The sequence below is a fragment of the Phalangium opilio genome, unplaced genomic scaffold (genome assembly GCF_054372755.1).
Source record: "Phalangium opilio isolate 3A_F unplaced genomic scaffold, DU_Popi_V2 ptg000075l_1, whole genome shotgun sequence".
In the NCBI taxonomy this organism is placed as follows: Eukaryota; Metazoa; Arthropoda; class Arachnida; order Opiliones; family Phalangiidae; genus Phalangium; species Phalangium opilio.
In genome coordinates this window covers 3,135,990-3,158,122 of record NW_028324184.1, presented here as the reverse complement: position 1 = coordinate 3,158,122, position 22,133 = coordinate 3,135,990, and the positions used below count along the sequence as shown (strand labels likewise).

The window sequence follows — 22,133 nt, the reverse complement described above, 5'->3', positions numbered from 1 at the left end:
AAAAACGTAAGGGGTAGAAAATTACAGCGTGATCCATTACAAGTGAATTTTTTATCCTGGGCTTCTAGCAGGAGGAAAAACCCATAATGAAAAGAGGGATCCGAATCAAAAATTCCACCCAAGAAAGTCAAGCCTTCCCCGTATATGCTTCTCTTAGCCACGAGCGGCGCTATATCAGATAAAGAAAACAATCTCGTGGATTTTTGGTGCCTGATCTTTTGAAAGCGCTGACGTGAAGAAAAGAGACTTTCCACCAAATACCTAGAGATGGCTACTTAAAAAGGATGATTTGCTTATGGCGTAGTCAATACAAGATGTTTTATTGAACCCAGCCCCATTTTTACAATCTCAGGACGGAGTGAAGGAGACGTTGGCTAATGGTAACCTATCTTGCAATTAATTATTGAGAAATGATGCTAGTTATAATTGCTTACTTAGAGACAAATATCTTTGATGACCAGGGTCGTAGGGAGGCCACGTTACTTTATCGTATTTTGTTTTGGGACGTTCTGATTGACCACTGGAAGACGATCCGTCGGAGTCAGACCCCGTTGATGGTGTTGGTTCCCTGGAAATAAATTAAATGTTTTTTAGCTTCAGAATTAGATTATTACATTTCTATTTTGGATATGCCAATCAACTTCGCTGTTGAATAGCATCTTTAACATATGCAAATTGTTATTAAAGAATAAGATTAGAGTTGAGGTATTTTGGTCAAGTTTTAGCTCTCCTCGTTGAAAATTCGTGAAACCATTCATTTCAGTAGAGAAGTCGCGCCTACTCATTTCATTTTTCTGTAAGCTCCTGTTCAAATTATTTTTGCGTAATATCAACAAATTTTGAGGTATATGTTGACATTTTTCCGTCAAGGTTATGTACCTTGATAATATCCACTCATACAGTAATGTACAGAAAGATTTTTGGGCTGTTACTTAAGAAATTTTTAGTGTGTTCTTCATTTCCTTGATCGTAAAATCAACAATTTATTTATTATCTACATGATATTTACTCAGTCGAAAGCCTAAAATCAGAAGCTTATAACCGCCACGGAAGTTCATATCAGAAGGCTCCCCACGCTCGACGGTTGCGATGAATTTTTCTAAGACTGCGACGGCAGAGTGTTATGCGGAATTGCCCAGTCCTATCCGCCGAAAAATATCGACTTACTAAAAGGGACTTTGTCATATACGATAGAGCCAGTTTGAGTACTAGGATGATGGGGCATAAAATCTTTCTGCTAAAAAATAGATATGCAGGCAGAGGCTAGTGAAAGATTTTAAATCGAATTTTGATCGGAAATGGTGATGGTGACGTCAATACCTGATAAAAACAGTTTTCCCCCCTTTAAATCGAATCATGTCTCGACAATAATAAATGGGAAATAATTTAACCACCATTTAAACTAAGAATGGAGGCTTCCGGAAAAATGTTCATCGCTAAAGCTGGTCACAGTAAAACACATTGCTCTTATAAACACCCTGTAGAATAAACTGCTGCGAAAAAACATGTTTGTCATTGTTCTATTATAGTTTTTTACAAAGTACTGAATAATTTTTACACCCAGATTCTTCTTACCCAAATCGTATAAAATTTCCCCAGTAGGTCATAGCTGCCTCTGATAATTGCACTTCCTGTTTAGTGTAGTTGCGCCCGTAGAAATGATGTAAATAGTTGTTTCCAGCCGAAATTGACAGAAGCGGGGCACCAAAAACGTAAGCCAAGTCTTCCCCGTGAACGCATCCAACGCGATGTGAAAAGTCGCCTTCTTCGGTCTGATGACCAAATATGTAGGAGAAAGTGTTTCCACCTGTGCCACTCGAGAAACTGGGGAAATTAGGTTTTCTTCCCGAATGCCCTGAGTAAAGAGGAGAATTTAAACTTAGCATAATGTGACTTGTTTTTAGGTACCAAGAGAATTCAAAATCTCTCTTTATAAAGAGACATACTTCGTCTATCTTATAAAGCTTAAGATTTTATCACTAGTCATAAATCAATGACTTGTCATACGACAAGTTTTGACAATGGTTAACGTACCGTTTGGAGTAGGGTTGCTAGATCCAGCAATTTTTCCAGCAGCCATAGCATGTAAACGACCAACAAGTGTCAGTGGTGCTACGACTAAAGCGTCGCCAAGTGCGTCGGAAGTTCCGTCCAGAATATTTAGAGGGTGCTGAACCGGCTTCGTCCAATCCGTGTACTCGTTAACTATAGTCAAGAAAATCTCCTGATAAAAGACAAAGGTATAAAATTACGGTTTTTGTTGCCATTCTGTGATACATATCTGATTTAAAATAGGGAAAAGAATAAATATTCAGCGATTGGTTTTCTTAAGCGTGATGAAATATATCAACATGTTAATTTTTATCCGCTTTTGTGGGCCGGGCTTGAGTATTTACTATCCGTCACTCCTCATAAATCTGATATCTTTCTGTGATTTCATTGGTAGCAACGCGAGGCTACGCGCACGCAAGGTGCATCACGCAACGCTCAGCGAGATAGATTATATCGCGAGGTAAAATTTATCATACATAATGATTAGTCTAGTTCTCCCCACAAAATCCGCCTAGATACGTTGAGAAAATTTCCACACAATGATTCACATTGTCTGTACATATTCCTGCGCATATAATCAAGCATAAAGAAGGACCCAAACTCGTAGAAATTCAATAGCCATTGCTTTTTTAGGAGCTCCACTTTCGAAGTCGTATGCCTCTATAGTTACTAAGAGCTAACTGTAGTGAGAGTAAAGAGTTTTCGGCCCTTGGCGAAATCTTGGTTATTATTCGCGTGACCTCACCTGCAAATGATGGGTAAATAGGTTGCGTACGAGCGTCCTTAGAAGTCGGTCCCTTCTGGATTCGTCGATTCCTATCCTCTCTTCTTGAGCCGAGAACTGGAAATAAGATTCCACGCGAGTGGCTCCGAAGAGCAAGTCGTAGTGGCCGAACCAAGAACTCCCTTGCGTTATCCAGCTATTCGGCGATGAGGACGCGGCGGCTTGGGGCATTCCTTCACTCCCAACGCTGCTTATTATCTGGCGCATCCCATTACGCACTGAACAAATAGTCAAAAGATAGTAAAATAAGAAAAATCATATTAAATCATCGTTCCATATTAAACAAAAATGTATTTTGGAGATACGTCGTTCTTATTTAGTAGTATTTACATCTAAATTTTCAAAAAGGATATACCGGTATCTCTTATCGAGTCGAGTTCTAGCGCAGAACTAATTTCACTTCGGTTCTACTACCTTTTTTCGTGCACCCTGTATATGTTTAAGTTCTGACTTATTGGTTCATCAGTTAGAACAGAGCGGTTTATAAGGAAATTGGAATTATAATGAAACATTACTCCGCTCGTCTCACTGACATTTTACGGCATAAATGTCGACTTTGACCAAAATATAATTGTGCAGTAGGATAAATAGTTCGATAGGCGCTCGTTATAGGATTAGCTTTATAACATACATGTGCATAACTAATCGGAAATAAATAACATGATGAAAAGAATACACACTTGGAAATTAAGCTTGGTACAATTTACTTCCTATGGAAGAAAACATTGCCATCCGTACTAAACAAATTCCCCTAAATATCGTCTTTTCCCAGAATATGTGCAACATGAAAAACAGTTCTACAGGCGCCCGTAGGAAATATATGAGACGTATTTCGCCTAAATATAGGCTTTGGTGTTATCCCCGTAAAAGATGACGGCATGATTCATCAACGCCATCCAGAATTTCCGCCGATTTGACTGATATTACGTATATCGGTTCACTTTATATCAAAGACAGACTAATTTTGTTTTCTTAAGCCTGGTTTTCACCGACCAAAGCTTCACAGAACCGTTAAAAATTACGTGGCGGTTCACCATTTTTATTCAAAACTTGTAATATGAACGAGCGGGATCTCCATTGTGGAGACAAAGCTTACCTTTCATATTGATAATGCACTAATAGCAACCAATCGCTTTGGTCTACCTTTATTGTCTTTGTAAAAACGGTGAGTGTTAACATATTAAAACTTCTTCAACCAATTATTCGGAACTATATTTTTTTTAGAAATTTAACTCGACAACACAAACTACTTCAATTTAAAAAATGGCCTAGGAAAAAACCTCTTACGAGCTGACCAAAACCACGCCTACAGCGTCACGCATTCGCCACCTCTTTTATTTACGTAAAAGTTTGAGGAAAAATAGAAAATCAATTTCGTGATTGCCGCTTAAAAAACGCGAATATTTATGGCAAGTTACCTCTGAACGCGGATTTTCCCGCGTTTTGGACCAGTGAAAACCAGCCTTTACCAAGCCGAAATTTCTTAAAAAGGCGGTGAGAAAAGTAACCAATCACCTTGACTGAGAGTACGTTTTACCGTTTTGACTGATATTCAGTAAAGTACTCAACGATCGATACAAGTGATTTTAATTTTTATTTAAAACACAAGGAAATCTTGGCCTGAAACAGTAAACAAAATGACCAGAAGGAACAACTTCCGTACATTTTAAACTCAACTTTACAAGGGTTAGAGTATCTATTGACCAAGTAACGTCAATTGGCCAAAATGACTTCAAATTCATTTGGGAGGGGGGAAGAAATGGCAAACGCAACATGTTTCCGTTTATTGGCTATAGGTGGCGCTAGTAGTGTCTAAAACTCGGTTCCGAACCTAAATAGATTTTTTAAAAACCCATCGCCAAGCGTGATAGTTCCCAAAATATAAGACTTTGACGTCAATTTGGGCCTATTGGCACTACTCGGCCTATAGAGACTCTTAAACGGGACAAGTCGAAAAGCTTTTATGTTAATCTTCTTATAATCAAGTTGTTTTTTTTTTTCGATGCTAGACAAGATTAAAATATTTAATATGTCCAAGTACCATTATCCACTTATGCTAGTACTTCAACCTCGATAAAACTATAATGATATTAACAAAAATATATAATATTTCATACAAAAAGTCTGGGAGAGCGATCTTATGGTAGGCTTCTACGTGCATAGCACGAAATTTATCGAGCAGACGACCAGAGAGAAGCGCGTGTACAATCTCATTGGTTAAAATCTGACGCCTTTCAATCACGTGGTTGAATAAATTTATTGAAAGTAGTTTTCCAAATATCCTGTGTAACTGTAATCTTTTTTGGTCGTCGACTCGTCGTACAAACTCATTGAGGACGTTTCACAACTTTTTTAATATTATTCTCCGAATAATTTGACTGAAAGATACAAAGCGGTAAAATCTTAATCACTGAACTTATTTCCGTAAAAGTTTCATAGTAAAATTAACGCGAATTATGAGAGAGTAATCAAAGTATACGTATTTACGGTAAGCCTTGGCTACTTTCGGCTGGTATTGGAAAATGGAAACTATGGATTCATCAAAAGCTACTCAGTGTAATTTTTACCTGAAACAAACTGTTGTCAAATCTGTGCAAGTAAAACCGGAAAAAAAGCAGAAATTTGTTCAAACAGAGGGTACGATTCAGACCTTTGACCAACAATTTAAGAAAAGTAATGTTTCTCCTGAGTGTGATTGTAAAAACGAACCCAAGTTGACAAATGAAAGGTCAACGCAGTGCGATTTCTATATTAAATTTCTTCGGACGGCTGAAACACAAACAAATATTTGTGCGTTAACGGAAAAAAACCCCTGCAAAAGAAAACTGGACAAAGAAACGTCAACTGATGGAGAACTACAAGTTAAAAGACCTAAATTTGCCGAATGTAAAACATCTGAATCACTAATTCAAGCTTTAAATGTTTATATCAAGCATCTAAATAGAAGTATGATATAACTAAATTAACACTGACATTAGAATTGTAATTAATTGCTTTAATTTTAGGTGGCATTTGCCTATCTTATAAAAAATTCAAAAGTGGAGACGAACAACTAGAAATTACTCGGGCGGAAGGGATTCAAATGAACCCAAACTACTTTGATTCGCCAATTAGACTATTGTTTCATTCAAGAGGAATTCTCATTACATTAATTATGTTCAAACCACTCTCTGAAATCAGCTTTGTTGATGTTGAATCCAATGCATCAATCATAAATTATGCAGTGGTCAACGACGCTTTATCCAAACTTAGCGATGATCATGTTTTCTGTTGTGGAATATTAGACGTATGTCTGCTTATGATTTAATTTTTTTACAAATGCTAACAGAAAGAATTTTTAGAAGGATTGCAAAAGCTTCCAGACCAAAAATATCGTGAAAATTATAAATCCCTTTGAGCGGTTTCATAACATTAGCTGTCCTGTTTGGCATGTTCCACCAAAAAATGTCGCCCGAGACCAACTAAAAGATGAAATTTACCAGTGTGGGAAGTGCCGATACCTTCAAAGGTAATGATTTTTTTAGTAGTGATTGCGGGTACCATAAATTAACCGATATTGAAGTTTTACTGGAACCGACTCCGATTTTAACCAACTATTTAAATCAATGGAAATATTATATCGACCGATTATCAACAGATTAGTCAGTAAATTAACCTTGAACCGATTAATCAGTTAATTTAACTAAAATCGATATGTCGGTTAAAGTGCCATATTTTTCACGATACTGATATATCTCTTTGTGCCCATTACTATTCTTAAGTATCAAATATGAATGAATTAAATTTGGGGCTAATAAATATTTGTTTCTGATTCAGATACATCTCATATCAGAAAAAGAAGACTGAACAAATTACCCCAAGAACAAAACGAAAAAGACAGTCTGCGCTTTCTTCTTGTAGGATTGGTATCTTAACTCCAAGATCCAGATCAAAACGAATTCTTGAAAATCGAAAGTATCGTCACAAACTGAACAAAAAAGCTATGGAATTGGAAAAGAAGCTAGAAAATTCCGCAGTTGAATTAAGTTCAGAGCAAACAAAGCAATTGAATGTCATTATGAATGAAATTAATTCAAAAGGTCAAGAAGACTTGAAAAAGATTTTTCGAGAAGCTAAAGCAAGAAATAAGGTATTAGGGATAGCCCTTGAGAGAGCTTGGAAAAGAGACTCGGAAAAAACTGATTTTCAAAAAGAGCAGGATAAAAACGAAAGAGGGTCGAAAGGAAACCGATTTGGCCCACTAACCTACCGAATAGCTCTAGCTGTTTATTCTAGATCTCCAGCCGCGTATGATGCCTTACCTTCATTTGATATTTTGAAACTTCCCAGTGTTCATTCTGTGCAGTCAAAAATTCGGCAGATACCTAGTAAACAAGGGGTTGATTACAAGTTCCTACAGAGTGAATCTGAGAGATTTGACCAATTTGCGGAAAATTATAAAGGAGCCATAAAACCGCCAAAAGAAGGACTGTTAATCTTTGATGAGGTTAAAGTTATTGGGAAAGTAGTATGGAATTCCAGAAATAATGAATTCGTTGGTTGTGCGTTAGACCCAAATGAGTGTGCTTCGATGGAAGACCTCTATAAGGAAAATATCATCAAAAATACTGTCGAGGCAGAGTACGTTTTACAGTTCTTGTGGAGGTGTGCGTCTGCCAAGTTTGATGTGATAGGTCCCTTTTTTATGTTGGCAAATCCCGCTCCACATTCATTCATTACAAACTCGGTTTTGAAATGTATCTCAGCGTTCCATCTAGTAGGATTTGAAACATTGGCGCTTGTGTGTGACGGAGGCAGCTCTAATGTTTCATCTCTGAGGCACAGCATGGGTGTTACAAAAGCCCAAATGCACACAATCAAAGAGGATGGTACTATAGATTTCACCATTATTCCGCGCTTCCGAAACCCACACCTAGAAGACCGTTGGATTCACTGGATAATCTGCCCTAGCCACCAGATGAAAAATATGATTAATGCGGCCCATCATTCCCAAGATGAAGGAACGAAAGATTTCTTGTTTAAAGGTGTACATTTTGGATGGGACCAACTCAAAGATATGAAGAAAAGGGAAGACGATCGAAGGGATTGTAATGATTTAGCCCAAGTTAAAGGCTTGTGTCAAGCTTTCATAGACAGAGACTCGTGGACCAAATTGAATGTCACACCGGCACGCATAATGCAACAGCTCCCGGTGCTTGGTGAGTTATATAATTACGCTAACCCCCTCAAAGATGATCCACCAGCAGACAGGGACAAAGTGATGGCCATGTATGAGTACCTGAAAGCTTGTCATGAAATATTTGAATTAGGATTGCTTAGTCATAATAAAGTTAACTCGGTTGAGTCTGAACCAATTCAGTGCATGCTCAAAGGCCTTAAATATTTCGAAGAATGGGCATCTGAAAGAATTGAAAAGGGAGAATCCCTAACTAGTAAATCTGCGAAGCATTTTTTGGCATGGCAAACGTGGGAGCTATTAAGAATTTCAATCCATGGTTTCATCGGTTTCGCAAAAGATTTTACCGAAAGACATCCAACCAAATACATCTACCCCGTAAGAATTAGTGGCTCAGCCGTTGAGACTATATTCAGTCAAATGAAGTACACTTCCGGTGGTAAACTGACAAGTATGAACTATTGCCCCACTAGAAGGTCGCTTTTGATACACAACTGTACCCGAACCTCACAGAATGCGGAAGCTAGTTACCGTAAAGTAGGACTTGATATTGTAGACAAATAAACAGATTTCTTTGAACTCGTAATTCTTAATAACATTTGAAGTTAATTTTATATTTGACTTTTAACAAGTTTAAACTATAATAATAAAAGCTTTTTTTATCACTCATAAAGTACTCTTCTTTTAATTTCCCTTCCCGATCGAGATCGTTTCGGACTCTCACTATGTGAAAGTGGTTGACTTAGCTTCACTTTCACTTGTTTAACTTCACTAGTGCCTTTTAAAACTTCGGGCTCTGTTTTATTTCTAGGCAATGTTGCACTTGCAATGATTAATTTTGATTCAGCTTGAGAGTTTATTACAGACTTAGAAATTGTCGACTTCGGATTTGTTGACTTTGGGTTTTTTGACTTAGATTTTGTTGACTTAGAGGTTGTTGACTTAGAGTTTGTTGACTCAGGGATTGTTGACTCGGGGATTGTTGACTCAGGGATTGTTGACTCAGGGATTGTTGACTCGGGGATTGTTGACTCAGGGATTGTTGACTTAGGGTTTGTGGACTTAGGGTTTGTGGACTTAGGGTTTTTTGACTTAGGGTTTTTTGACTTTGCTTTTTTTGATGTCATGTTATACAGTTGGCATCGTAGGTTTTGACCACCTTTACCTCTTCTCCCTTTCATTTCATTTCTTTTTCGTACTATTCCTCTCATCAAATCTCCTAGCTTTGCATGCCCCATTTTACGTTGAAATTCTTGCCTCATAATCTCCAGGTCGCTACTCGTAAACCCACGCTTTTTAATTTCATCAATGTTTGAAACAGCTTCATGATACATAAATTTACACTGCTCATCATGCAAGAGGCCACTCATTGTCTTTTCTTAAAACATATAACATTTAGTTCAGTTGTATAAATTAAAAAAAAACTCATGACTTACTTAATGCTAGCTTTGAATCTGAACTTGCGAACTCTTTCGTGAAAATGCCAACGACAAGATCATTAACCCTCTCAATATATGGCATTAATTTAAGGTGGGGTAATAGCATGCCTCCATTGTTTAACATTGCAATAACAGCAGGTAAGTCCCCAGGAAGCTGATCAATGTTTCGAAGTGAGAGACTCATTTTATACATCTGATGTGCTTTATCCCTCTCTTTTTGAGTCAGGGGTTTTTTCCCTTTAATAATTTTTGCATGAACTTGCATCTTCTTTTTTGAAACCTTCCATATTTCTCCTAAACACCCTCCTGCTAGCCTTGTGAGGGTATATATCCTGTCAGTTTTGACATTACGAATGCCACCTGATTTTTTAGTTTGTTTAACTTCTTCATTGGGCTTGTTAATTGAAATAGTGTCCTTGTGAGTGACAGCTATTTCCATTGTTCTTTTTATTTCCGAGCATAGTTCTCTGACTCTCGTTCCAACCCAGTGAAGAACATTACCCGCATTTTGATTGCCGAATTCACACATAATATTATGGCCATACCCTTTAAATTTGTACTCATACAAAAATTCACTGTATGCATATTGAAAGGCTGAATATCCGCCTTGAACTGATTTATACTTTTCAATCAAAACTAAGTATTGGGCATGCATGTGTCTCACAATATTTTCAAGTCTTCCATCACGCTTTAGTTCTTCTAAAATCTTTCTTCTCTCTCCATTCTGGTCCACTTTTAAAGAGAATGATTCGCACTTAAAGTCGTTTAAAAATTCATCAATTGACATTGGAGGTCCATCTCCAATTGTCAAAAGGTTAAGGCCAAGTTCTTCCTCAGATTCCTCCATACTTTCTTTGAATTTTTGAAAATAAAACCTTACTTAGCTGAGCCGCAGTAACGTCAAAAGCGGAGATAAAAATGTAAACAACCAAACATGTGTTTTCTCATCCTATGGTTCCACCTATTACTACCATATATTCAGCTTAAATCCAATAGGAGTGAAATATAACTCGACATACATGTATATATAGTATTTTCCTCCTATGCAGTAGGAATTTCAGACTTAGGCTCTATTTTATGTGGCGCGTTATGTATTTGGTGAATAGGTCTCGGAAATGGAAGGCGTAGTGCTTGATTTGTAACTACTCGAAGAGGGAACGCATTATTACCCACTCACCGTAAATATCGCGTACAAACTCGCAAGCGTTCTCCCAGACTTTTTGTATGAAATATTATATATTTTTGATATTAACTAGTTCAAATATTGCCTACTTAAATTTTTCCACTTCTACATCACATACCAGAGAATCTATAATTTATACTTGTAAAATTATATACCCACAAAAGCCTTTAAAAGCAACCTCGTGAAATATTAAAACAGGGATAGATAGACTTTTTTAAGACGGAATGGGTAACAGGGTTATTCGGGTGCGCGTCCAAGTCCACGACCCTCTTACCCGTGACGGAGGGGTATGAAAGAAGAGGCGGGTCTTATTTTCGTTATGGCGTTGTCATACTATGTATATCCGGGTCAAATAAACGTCGTCTGCCCCTTCGTCTGCCAAGTTGGAATGGGCTCGGATTGTAATTTTTGAAATAACATTGTTTAAAAATGGAAGTTACGCAAGACGTAGGGCTTGCAAGTGAGAAAAAACGGGGAAGACCCAAGAAAATTAAAAGTGAGTTAGAATTGAGTAAAAGTCTTCATAGATATTACAGCACGAACAGGTTTTAACCAAACACTAAGCTCACAAAACTCCTGCCCATTCACTAAGCCTTGGTTAACTTCATCAAATTCGTTTACAAAATCATGAGGATAGTAGACATGCTTGGCTTAAGAAAGAATTAGCGAACACTTTTCACCCTTACAGATGTACTCCAAATCAAAAACACCGACACCAAATTCACTAACTACCTTCTTAATTGCTATTAAAAACAATTCCCGAATAATTACCGGACCCTCGCATTTACACGGCTCCATTTTGATTCCCTGTGAAGACGCTTATCTGTACAACCATAGCCCACTCGATCCGCGCTCCCGCTATAGCGCGAGCAGCTTGCGTCGTGACGCGCGTGAACGAGTGGGCTCTGGTACAACGCAAGAGGGGTCGTAGTCATAGCGACAGAGGTAAACAGGAATTACGTATTTTTGGCCCTCCTTGCATCAGCAACGTCACCAATACGTAGTTTTAGTGAGCCAATAAGATAATTTAATTTTTTGGTTACGTGTTGAAGGAAGGGTCTATATACTCGTCTATGAGTCGGACTGAAGTAAAGGCCAAACATTGTTTATTCCGTCTTAAAAAATTCTATCTATCCCTGATTAAAATCAATGCAAAGCGTGCGCATAAGGATAAAATAATGGAGCTAGGAAGTTGGGAATATCTATATGAATAATATTCTTACTCGATGCTGATGTTACGGAAGATGGCTCGTGCTGTTGTTGCAATGACATCATTTGCATAGCGAGGCTGGGATTTTGTGTGTGTTGGGGCATGAGAGGATGGAGGCCTGGTGACTCCTTGATACCAGCGGCAGCGTTCATAAGGAGTAATGGTTCCGCAGGTAAGACTATACCATCCACTGTAGGCCCAAATGCAGTCAAATGCCTATTTTAATAATAATTACATTAGGAAATTGTTGGACAGTTAAGACGTTTGGTCCTTCATATTTGTTTTAAGAACTACTTGCCTTGGTGTTAAATGTTGTTCGTTGAGCATTCCTTGTACGGAATGAGGTCTAAGAAGATCCTCTACTGGACGCTGCCTAAGGCACTCAACTGCCGCAACGCCATCGTGAAGAGGACATCCCAATATTTTCGCCAGGTGTCTAGCATTTGCCGGTGCATCTCGAGCAATGGCCCAAGGACTAAGTGCCGAACCACTTTGAAGAATAGCCCGATGAAAGAGACCTACAAATATTAATGTTAATTTGTGAGGACCTGCTGCTCAATTAGCAAATAGTATGATTGAAAACAACGCAAGTCTTTAATTTGACTATATACAGAATTTGTTTAGCATCGTTTAGCATAAAACCGTAAGTCCTTGTCCTTCTATCATCTCCTTCTATTCAAGTAGATTCAAGTTCATATGTTTCTCCGTACCAGTCTGGGAAATAGCACACTTTCTCTGGTCCAAATCCAGTTTAATAATTTCTTGGACCAGTTTTTAAATTCAATGACTGGGCTCGGGACCGGTTTATTAATTGAAAATTTATAGAAAGACTTAGGGAGACAAGTCCTGTTGTTATTTCGGTCCCAAGGACTAATTTAAAAATATTCTTATTTCCTAGACTACTCCATACTCTTTTGTTATCCCATGTGGAAGAGAGTTAGATGGAGAACAGATCTCCATACCTATAATGTAACTGTCTCTATACCTTAATCGTGGCAACGAAGTCCTTTCATCTTGGAGGACGAAAGAAACATTTACCCTTAGTAATTTTGCTTGGGGATAAGCTTTAGGTGTCTCCTGGTTACAGCAACAAGAACTTCTATTTGCACGTGTTTTTGATACCAAATTATTTTCACCGAGAGGTGGCTGCACTCAATGATGCCCAACCTTTAAAAGCATGCTAGGATTTTTAAACAGCCACGGATGTCCTCCAACCATGCCAGCCCCGAATCAAACTTCCCTCCTCCAAGTTCAGCGTTCCGTTAGGGTCCTACGATTCAACCGACCCCTGAGGTAGTTCTCACACAAAGAAAATTAGAAAACATTTTCTCAAAATTCCGCAACGCGGCAGCACTTTCCCGGCACCAACAGAATCGGGAAAAGGGGGGTAGGCAACCCTTAGTATCGGGAGATACAAGGGGGTTGCTCCAGTGCCGTGCTTGCGCACTCTCAGCTCCAAAACGCCCACAGCGCAGGCGCTAAAAAGCAAGATGGAAGGCAGAGTTTTACCCCCGCGCTTTTCCCTCTTAGACTCGTCGAAAAAAGACGTTCCTTGCCGCGTATGACCTACAAACATTATCCTCCATTTAACTCTCTCCTTTAAGCAGTGTTCAGCTAGTGCAAAGATAATATCCCCGAAAGCGCCGATATGTACTAAAACAACTATTGAATGTTCGGTAAGAAAGATAGGCTTAATGCCAACGTGAAACATCTATTCTAGCAAGTACCGAGATATAAAAGGGTCACAAGATGTTGTCTCTGCTCTGCTAGCACTTAATAACCTTTATTTATGGGGGACCTAACTAAAGAAACATAGTAGGGGTGTTAACTTACGACGCGCCATTGGAGAAAGCATGAGTATGTTAACGCAAGCGGCTCCGTGGCCGTGACCCCATAACGTCACGTTTCTCGGATCGCCTCCAAATTCTCCGATGTTTTCTTGTATCCAATGGAGAGCCGCAACCTGATCCATCAATCCATAGTTGCCTTTTGCCGAGCCGTCAACTGCTGGTAGAAATCCTGAAAGCATTTAAATCAATTCAATCTTATTTACTTAAACTCAACCTCACTTAATTTTTATAAGGTGAATGATGTTTGTTTATAAGAAAGGTTAGTGCTGGAGTTTTGCTTTTTTTGTTCGAAAGAGCATATGATAAAATAAAATACGCGTTTAATTGCCTTCGTCTTCGAAGAATATTTATGATGAATTGAAGTAACAGTTAAAAATAATATCAATATCTTGACAAGATATAATTACTTTATAACTATTTCTAAATATCTAAAATTCGAATAAATCTATGGTACCTATAATCATAAGTTCATAAGATATATTCCATAAGTATGACACTTCCTATACCTCGTAATGCTAGAGACTTACTCAGAGCTAGTTCGAGAACGACACGAGAATTGACTACACTCGGTTATGCAAAAGAGAATATAAGGGAGGAGTGGAAAGAGGGGAAAATCTTGTTGCTCTTTTCTGCCGCGCATCTTCAATGCGCAGTACCGAGGCATATCCGTTTGAGACATTTAACGGAATCGTAGGTGGCGCGACTGAGCCGGAAACTCCCTCGTACCACTAGTATAATTTATGGGCAACAATGTAATTTAGCCTTGTGGAGCGGGGGAGGTTCCACTCCTCCCTTATATTCTCTTTGGTTATGCAGTCCATCTCATATTTAGACAGTGCTAAGCCTTGACAGCGCCTCACGCGGCGTCACTTTACGAAAATCTATGACCTGCGTTACATCATGACAAGAACTCAGTAACCAGTGACGAACTTATGGAACATATCTTATGGACGTATGCTATAATTAACTGAATATAACAAAAATGTTACCCATTTTTTTAATGTCAATCAATGAATTTATGAAAATAAGATGCAATGACGTTTCACATGCGTGAGTTCTTGACACCCTCTCAGTAACCAGTGAAAAACTTATGGAACATACCTAATGAACTTATTCTATAATTAACAAAAGATAACATGAATGTTACCCATTTTTTTAATATCAATAGGGTAACATTTTCCAAATGAATTTATGAAAATAAAATGCATATAGGTAAAAAATGATGATCAACTAATTTTGTCTTTATTAATATTGGTAAAAATTGTCTCTTAATTAACAAATATGAGAATGTTGTGAAATAATAATTATCTAGTCTTTTATTATTAGAAGACAATATTTTCAAGGATAAAAATAAGTTATTTTTCGGAAGAATTATATTGCATAACTATTACGTAATTCTCTTACGTAACGGTAACTATTAGAAAGTTAAACGGCGTTACGTTACAAAGCGGTTAAAAATTAGCAACTAACTATATTGTTAACCTAATTTTTGTATGGGTATCTCGAAATCTCGTGAATTTCATTTTTCGTGTATGCCAACTTCACAACATGAATCGAGTGTCTACATTTCTTGTATTCTCATAAATGTCGAATTCATAAGATTTTCCCAACTTCGCTACAAATAAAATAAATATAAATTTTCATTTAAAATAAATACTATAATTTTGATTTTCTTCCTTTTGTTTTGTTTTTCTGAAAATAGTAAAAACCTCTAGTTGTTCAAACATTCCAAAGCTATTGAAAATTCAGTGCCTTTCGAGAACAAATGAGTGTAGTTGCGAAGGAGATGCGGACTTTAGAATTTCCATCGGGTATTTATTTGGTCTCCCGCTAATGGCGTGCCGAGATTATTTCTTGACTTTAAATCTTGAAACCATTTTAAGAATTGAGAAAAATCCAGTGGGACGATAAAGCCGGAAAGAATCGACCAAACCTTCCACCATGCCTGAACAAAGTGTCTGCTGTATCCTGGCGAGCAGTTGAAGGTGTTCAAATTTTTAAAATACTTAAATTAATATTTTCAGCAATATCCGTTCATTAGCTGTATCTTCCAGAACTCTACGAGTTAAGATGCTGAATCTACTTTACTTTTGTATAAGAAAGCTCATCTTAATTCAAGATACACAATTAGTAATTTTTTTTATTAATCTTGGAAAAATTGCCACAAACATTGTCCAAACATTTGGCTATATTATAACCTTTGTAACATAGTACACCAAGGTGTTGTGATTATACAATGTTTGTGAACTCCAACATGTGATGGCTTTATACAGTCTCTCTCATGAATATGTTAGAGATTTTCTTACTAAACTCTGCCTGCATTCTTACAATCTTGCACTAAAACCAGCTCAGAATTATTTATGCCGAGTTAAGTAGCTTTACTTGTTTTTATATATTTAGTTCAACCTAGAAAACATACAGTTAATAGGAATAATTGTGTAGGCATTTCCTCAACGTATCTAGGCGGATTTTGTATGACGTCTCTGCGCGTTGCACCTTAATTGATATCGAGTTGCTACTACCCAATGAAATAACAGTTAGAAAGACTCCTGAATTATGAGGCGTTATACTTCATATCGTAAACCCGGCGTTTAGAAATTAACACGCATTCCTATTAGCTATATGTATTCCTGGTTCATCTATCAGCCTCAGGAGTGTAGCCCGGTGATTTTGCTTAGGGTTCCTAGTTGAAAATAAATCAATACGTCACTTCGGATAAAGCCTATTTTTTCCTCTCTCTCTCCTTCTCCCTCTCCCTCTCTCTCTCTCTCTCTCTCTCTCTCTCTCTCTCTCTCTCTCTCTCTCTTTTACACTTTAATGAAATTAAAATTTCTACCACCAACAATTTATTCCACAATAAAATGCCTTAAGAAATGTCTTTAGATCTAATTTTTGGTACTATTAAGTACAGTAAGGTAAACACAACTCCGACCTTGCTTAACTCAATAATGTAACAACTTCGGTTGTATTTTCTCGTTAACACTTGCTCGCGTTAAATTTCAGACTCGAGGATCAATAACTCTATCGCTCCAAGTTTTTAGATCGAGTACACTCTCATGCAGTCTGCAGGCTTAGAAGCTGGATCCCCGACTCCGGGAATGGCTCTACTTTTCCCAACTCTGAATTGCAGCGGTGGGATTTTAAGAATAGCATCCGTTTCTTTCTTCCCGAGCGCTATCTTTTCTTTTTTTTTTCTTAAAGAGAATTGTAGAGTAGGAGTGGATCGTTGGAAGCAATGAGAGGGGTTCCAAATATCGGTATTCGAAATTTAACGATCACAGATGATCTTTGAGGTTTCGGATGACTTCCTATACCAAAGACCTTACTATACCAATAGCGAAGAATGTTACGTATACATGCATATACGATGCGAAATTTTCAGTGCCGGCATATGAATTTATGTAATGAATATATTCAACTTTTCCATGAATTCGAGTCTTTAGGTATGAGAGCACCTCAGCGCTACTGCTTTAAAGCAAATGACGCCTCCTGTGGCGCCTTTAACATGGCCGCTAGTCTTCTACCCACTAATTTTACCTCACCAAAGGCAAGAACCACTCAGTACTCGTCCACGTGGGCGAAGCTAAAACTAGCCTTTGCTAAGCTGGTCAAATGATGAGAGTTTGTTATAAAACAAAGGGTTTTGATGGACTGATAACTTTGAAGCCCTACCTAACGTCTTTGGAGCCTCATACCGGATGTTCTGTCTAAACTATACACCTTTATCAAGCAGGTGAACTATGGTACTTCGAAAAGGGTCTGGTTCAATCTCCTGAGAAGCAAGCTTTCTTCTTAAACAAGAACTCGCCCAAAAATGCTTTTAAATCTAGAGTGATCCGATTTCTAAATATGCAAGCTAAGCATAAATTTGGTTTATTATAATCGCACACTGAGTCTATAGTTCCCCAGTGTATTACATAGTATAATGACGAAGTACCTTTAGAAAAAGTACCATGCATGAATGGTTATTCTAGGGTCCTTGTAGTGTTACGTTCAATTTCACTCCAAGCCCGTACTTTTTTGTCAATGGCATAGAAACTTAACTTTAGGAAAGTATACGAACACACTTGTAGTTTTAAAATAGGTTGATTTAAAATTCAAAAGTCCGTTATTCTATACTGCAGGAGAATGCAATACAGGTTTTCTCAAACGGAGAAGGCAAAATTGTCTTCGTAGTGTATGGCCTATCTCAGGTATTTTTCCATCACCAAGAAATCGAAACTTTTTTCTGACGTCAACACCCGCTAGAGTGTTAGACATTGATTTATTTCGGTTTAAATATGGCGGCAAAGCGGCCATTTTGTTTTGTGAACGGTATAGAATATTGTAGACTTCATTGCGAATCAATAGATACAGCTATCATAATATTGATTAAGAAATTATCACAATTCATAGGTCAATATTCATGGAAGCCATAAATGAACTCGTGGCAATGGAAGCTGAAATTTTATATATTTTCAAAATTTTCGTAGCTTATTCCTATTTTATGTTTTTGATATGGACTAGATAGAGAGAAGGCTCATATTGAGTCTCGAAAAAGGGTCTTAAAATGGAACTCGTATAGTCTTATATTTTGCATATTTTTATTTTATATTTTAAAACGGGATGTTAAGGCAGCTGAGCATTTGGGTAAAGTGAACTTTTTACGCGGTGTAAGCTCTGTAAGGAACTACATGTTTGTATACGAAATACATTTATGTTATCTTATTGCTATCTTATTTTGCGTTTTGTTGCCAGCGAATATTTATTGTGAAACACAAACAATGAAATTGGGATAAAACTATACAACTCGGTTGGAGAGTTTGTATTTGGTTCAATAGGAAGATTTTACAATGGAGTTGAAAGTTCCACTAGATATTTTTTGGTCTCCGAGTGATCTATGTTCACTTCGAGGATTTGCACTAGCCGTGCATGCCTATGTGTTGTTTACCACTTTCACAATTTGCGAATCAGGGAAAATGTGTTGACAATTTTCCTTATCGAGCTGTATGCAGAGAAGATGGTTATATGGCTGCTCTTCAATACCTGGCTCAATATCTCAATAAATATTCCTAAGTGGGTTAGATTGCGAACTGCCAATTTTTTTTCGAACCCAAGTGTAAATTTAATTTTGTTGTTTGAAGAGAAAATAGATGGCCTTAGTGGTTTTATTACTTCAAATATTGTGGGTAATATCAACTAGATGATCCATACCGCGAATAGAAATCATGAGACTATTACAAGTAAACACCATCGCAACTAATGTACTGGTTATTATAACCAGTCCACAGCCCATCACAGCGGCTTCTCAATCTTCATTTGCTAATGTTCTATTTCACACCAACACCAATCGGATTCTTACTACACCAGTCTGTTTCACATAAACACCAATCTGTGCGTATTGGCTCTTCGACAATTCTACATTGGGTACTATACTCTTGTTAAATAATACTCAAAGCGTCCTAAAAATCAAAAATTCGATTAAAATTACGCCTAAATTTCTAGTAAAATTAAAATTAAAAAACTCTTAAAATTTAGTTGAAAATAGGCCTTAAAAACATTCTAGTTAAAATAAGTCTGAAATTAATGTACTGGTCATTAACCAGTCCACAGCCCACAGAGACTTATCAATCTTCATTTGCTAATAAACTATTTCACACCAACACACAAACCGGATTGTTACTCCACTAGTCTGTTTCACATAAACACCAATTGGTGCGCAATGCGTATTGGCTACTACTCTACCATTACTTCGTCAATTCTACATTGGGTACTACTCCACCATCTACTTATCTTCGTTTTTTCTTCCCCATTTACATTTGATTAAAACACCTGGTAGCTTAGCTAGTATATATTATATTTTAAATATTAGTCTAGACCTTTCTCGAGATATAAAAGTTGGGTCAACAAGACACTTAAGATCATAGTAATTCATGTTAGTATCTCTTGATTTGGCCTCTTTTATTGTGACGCCTGAGAATTTTACTAGCTCCTTCAACTCTGCAGGTTCAAAATGGCTTACATTTTGGTTTTGGAGTTAAATGAATTGCTTTTCAAAGATTAAATGGGTTATCACACATCATGTAACGTACATCATAGGGGACTGGATTGTGAAGGCATTAATATTGCATCTGATAGTTTATGAATGGTCTCTAATATCCTTATTCAAGATGAAACTTAGAATTTGTTTTCAAATCGTAACGCCTTTAATGAAAAATACTTGGAACCTTTTAGTTTTTCTTTAAAAAGGTTTTAAACCGACCATTTGCAGCACAACGACTTTGTAACTAATGTGAATTTTTACAGCGAGATTATGTTATGTATTCAGAAAACGGTTATCACTGTCCCCTCACGGAAGACCCCATTTGTAATTTTCGAATCCTGTATACCTAAAAATAATCGAAAAACACCACTAGATAAAAGGGGCGTCGTCATTTATGTGAACAGGAAAAATCATTCTGGCGATGCGTTCTCTCTCATAACGGAACGCACCGAAGGAGCTTCACCATCGAGTTATCTTCCTAACTCCATATTAAAACTCCCGCCATAGAACCTCCCTGATTCTTGAGTTTTCGTCTTGTTCCTCAGAATGATTTAATTTCGAAAAAAAATTAGTTATTTTCAGTACATGTAGGTCCTTAATGAATAAATATTTGAAAAACCAGTGATATTATGCCATTCCAAAAAGAGAAGACGCTAAAGTTTTCGCGACAAACACTTTTTTCCTTCCGCTGCAGGCCAAGAAAGGAAAGGAAAAAAAACATTGAAGAAGGAACGTCCATCTCAAGAACAAATGGGAAATTCCTCGGTATTACGGACAACATCTGCCCTTATTTATTCACGAAAGTAAGGAAACTTTAAAGATTATTTTTATTATTATTTTCTGTGTTAATGTATTCACGCAATTTAAAAGTAAGGAAACTCGAAAAATTTATTTGAATTATTAAATACTAAATATTTAAATTCAAGTTAGAACTGAAATTGAATATTCAATAAAATTGCTTCGTCTTAGAGGTTTGTTTCAGGATATGAAGCATTAGTATTGATTGAATTACTGACTCTAGTTTTTTTAGTTTTTTTGTTAAAACATTGGCTACAGATCGGTAATTTAAGTACTATGGTAACAAAAACAATGGCTCCAAATCGGTAATTTACCATGGTAACGGAAACTATGTTTTTAAGTCGGTAATTTAACCTGGTAACGAAAAATTTGTTTCTAAATCTGTAATTTACCACGGTAACGAAAGCCATGATAATTTACCATGGTATCGAAAACTATGATAACTTACCAAGGTAAATTAGTAATTTACAACCACATTGGTATTGCAAAATGGTTTATGTACAACATGTTTAAATGTAAAAGGCAAGCTACGGGCAGTGCCATTGGGAATATTGGACTCTCCCCGCAGATGGCGTTAAGGGGCTTCAAGCATAGCCTATGCAAACTAGTGCTCCCAATAGCAAGCCGCTCGAGCTCGGTGCTATCCATAGCACAAGCTCCTTGAGGTTCGGTGCGGGAGATTTAGTGGGCTATGTTTTACCTGCCTAACGTCATCTGTTTCACAGAAGCCCAACTGTTATAGTTATGCATCATCGCTGGAACTCTAAAGGTACCTAAAATCGAGGTGGATTCTTCTTTGTAGCACGTTTGCTTTATGTATATTTAAAAAAGTGCATGGCTAAGGTCGTTTAATTAGTTTTTTTTTCGATAGATTTATGAAGAGTCACAAAAGTCCGAATGGCCTTGACTGTTCCCTAATTCACAGCCCCTATTTCTTCCCCTGGTGCTATGCTAGAAAGGACACGGTTGTACAGTGGAAGGCGTTTATAGATCCAGCATTCATGTGCTAAGTAATGAAATGTAATTGCACATCTTCTTTAGTAATTTAGGTGGATATGTGGTTTCAGTTTGAAATATTCATTCATTGTGTTATGTGCTTTTCCGAATAAAAAATAAAAATAAATTGTTCGAAATTTTCGTTTAAAAATTTCAGGTCTTAGAGTGACAAAACTAAATGTGAAGTGGCCTTTATATCTGAAACTGGCGGTAGTTTACTTATTTTATAATACATATGTCTGAAATTCTACACTTTTTTGAAAAGACAATGTATTTTCAACTTTAATGAATGAGTAATGCGTAATTAGTTATGATGTAGATTTAAATTATAATGGTAATTTAAAGTAGGTCTCCCGAAGTGGAATGCTGTTTGTATTATTTTTACAATCCAAGCCTCAAATCTTCGATGAAACTCTGTAAGTTACCTTAACTCATTTGTTTCAATTAGTGTTGAAGGCCATTTGTATTCTACGAGCTACTACGAATGTATTACCAGGGGTAGATGTAATTTTAGAAGCAGGAATGGAGGACAGTAATCTGGGCACGCGTCAAAATCCCGAACCCCCTTCCCCGGGACGGGGGTATGAAAGAAGAGGCGGAGTCACAGCGACAGAGGTAAAAAG

At 37.2% G+C, this 22,133-nt stretch overlaps 3 protein-coding genes across 5 annotated transcripts in view; 1 reads left to right on the top strand and 2 right to left on the bottom strand.

Moving 5' to 3' along the window:
- The window catches only part of LOC149658822 (neuroligin-4, Y-linked-like), a 190,949-nt gene that overhangs the window by 7,467 nt on the left and 161,349 nt on the right, over positions 1 to 22,133 (bottom strand). Inside the window, exons 3-9 of the mRNA XM_089844446.1 lie at positions 13,678 to 13,863; positions 12,143 to 12,362; positions 11,858 to 12,060; positions 2,798 to 3,054; positions 2,035 to 2,224; positions 1,576 to 1,855; positions 435 to 568 (exon numbers count right to left, since the gene is read on the bottom strand). Coding sequence (XP_089700572.1) covers positions 435 to 568; positions 1,576 to 1,855; positions 2,035 to 2,224; positions 2,798 to 3,054; positions 11,858 to 12,060; positions 12,143 to 12,362; positions 13,678 to 13,863 — 1,470 coding nt within the window. The remainder of the gene's footprint in view (positions 1 to 434; positions 569 to 1,575; positions 1,856 to 2,034; positions 2,225 to 2,797; positions 3,055 to 11,857; positions 12,061 to 12,142; positions 12,363 to 13,677; positions 13,864 to 22,133) is intronic.
- Positions 5,815 to 8,685, top strand: LOC149658831 (uncharacterized). 2 transcript variants are annotated; one of them, XM_089844448.1, is made up of 3 exons: positions 5,815 to 6,122; positions 6,181 to 6,344; positions 6,653 to 8,685. In XM_089844448.1, the coding sequence occupies exons 1-3, from the start codon at positions 5,919 to 5,921 to the stop codon at positions 8,574 to 8,576; spliced, it is 2,292 nt and encodes a 763-aa protein (XP_089700574.1). In that variant the 5' UTR covers positions 5,815 to 5,918; the 3' UTR covers positions 8,577 to 8,685. The 2 variants fall into 2 exon arrangements, with proteins under 2 accessions (XP_089700574.1, XP_089700573.1); XM_089844447.1 differs by having other exon boundaries at positions 5,816 to 6,122; positions 6,178 to 6,344.
- LOC149658830 (uncharacterized) lies at positions 8,675 to 10,693 on the bottom strand. 2 transcript variants are annotated; one of them, XM_089844454.1, is made up of 3 exons: positions 10,471 to 10,693; positions 9,449 to 10,412; positions 8,675 to 9,390 (listed from the first exon to the last, which is right to left on the bottom strand). In XM_089844454.1, exons 2-3 carry the CDS (start codon positions 10,296 to 10,298, stop codon positions 8,675 to 8,677), a joined length of 1,566 nt encoding a protein of 521 aa, XP_089700580.1. In that variant the 5' UTR covers positions 10,299 to 10,412; positions 10,471 to 10,693. The 2 variants fall into 2 exon arrangements, with proteins under 2 accessions (XP_089700580.1, XP_089700579.1); XM_089844453.1 differs by having other exon boundaries at positions 9,449 to 10,693.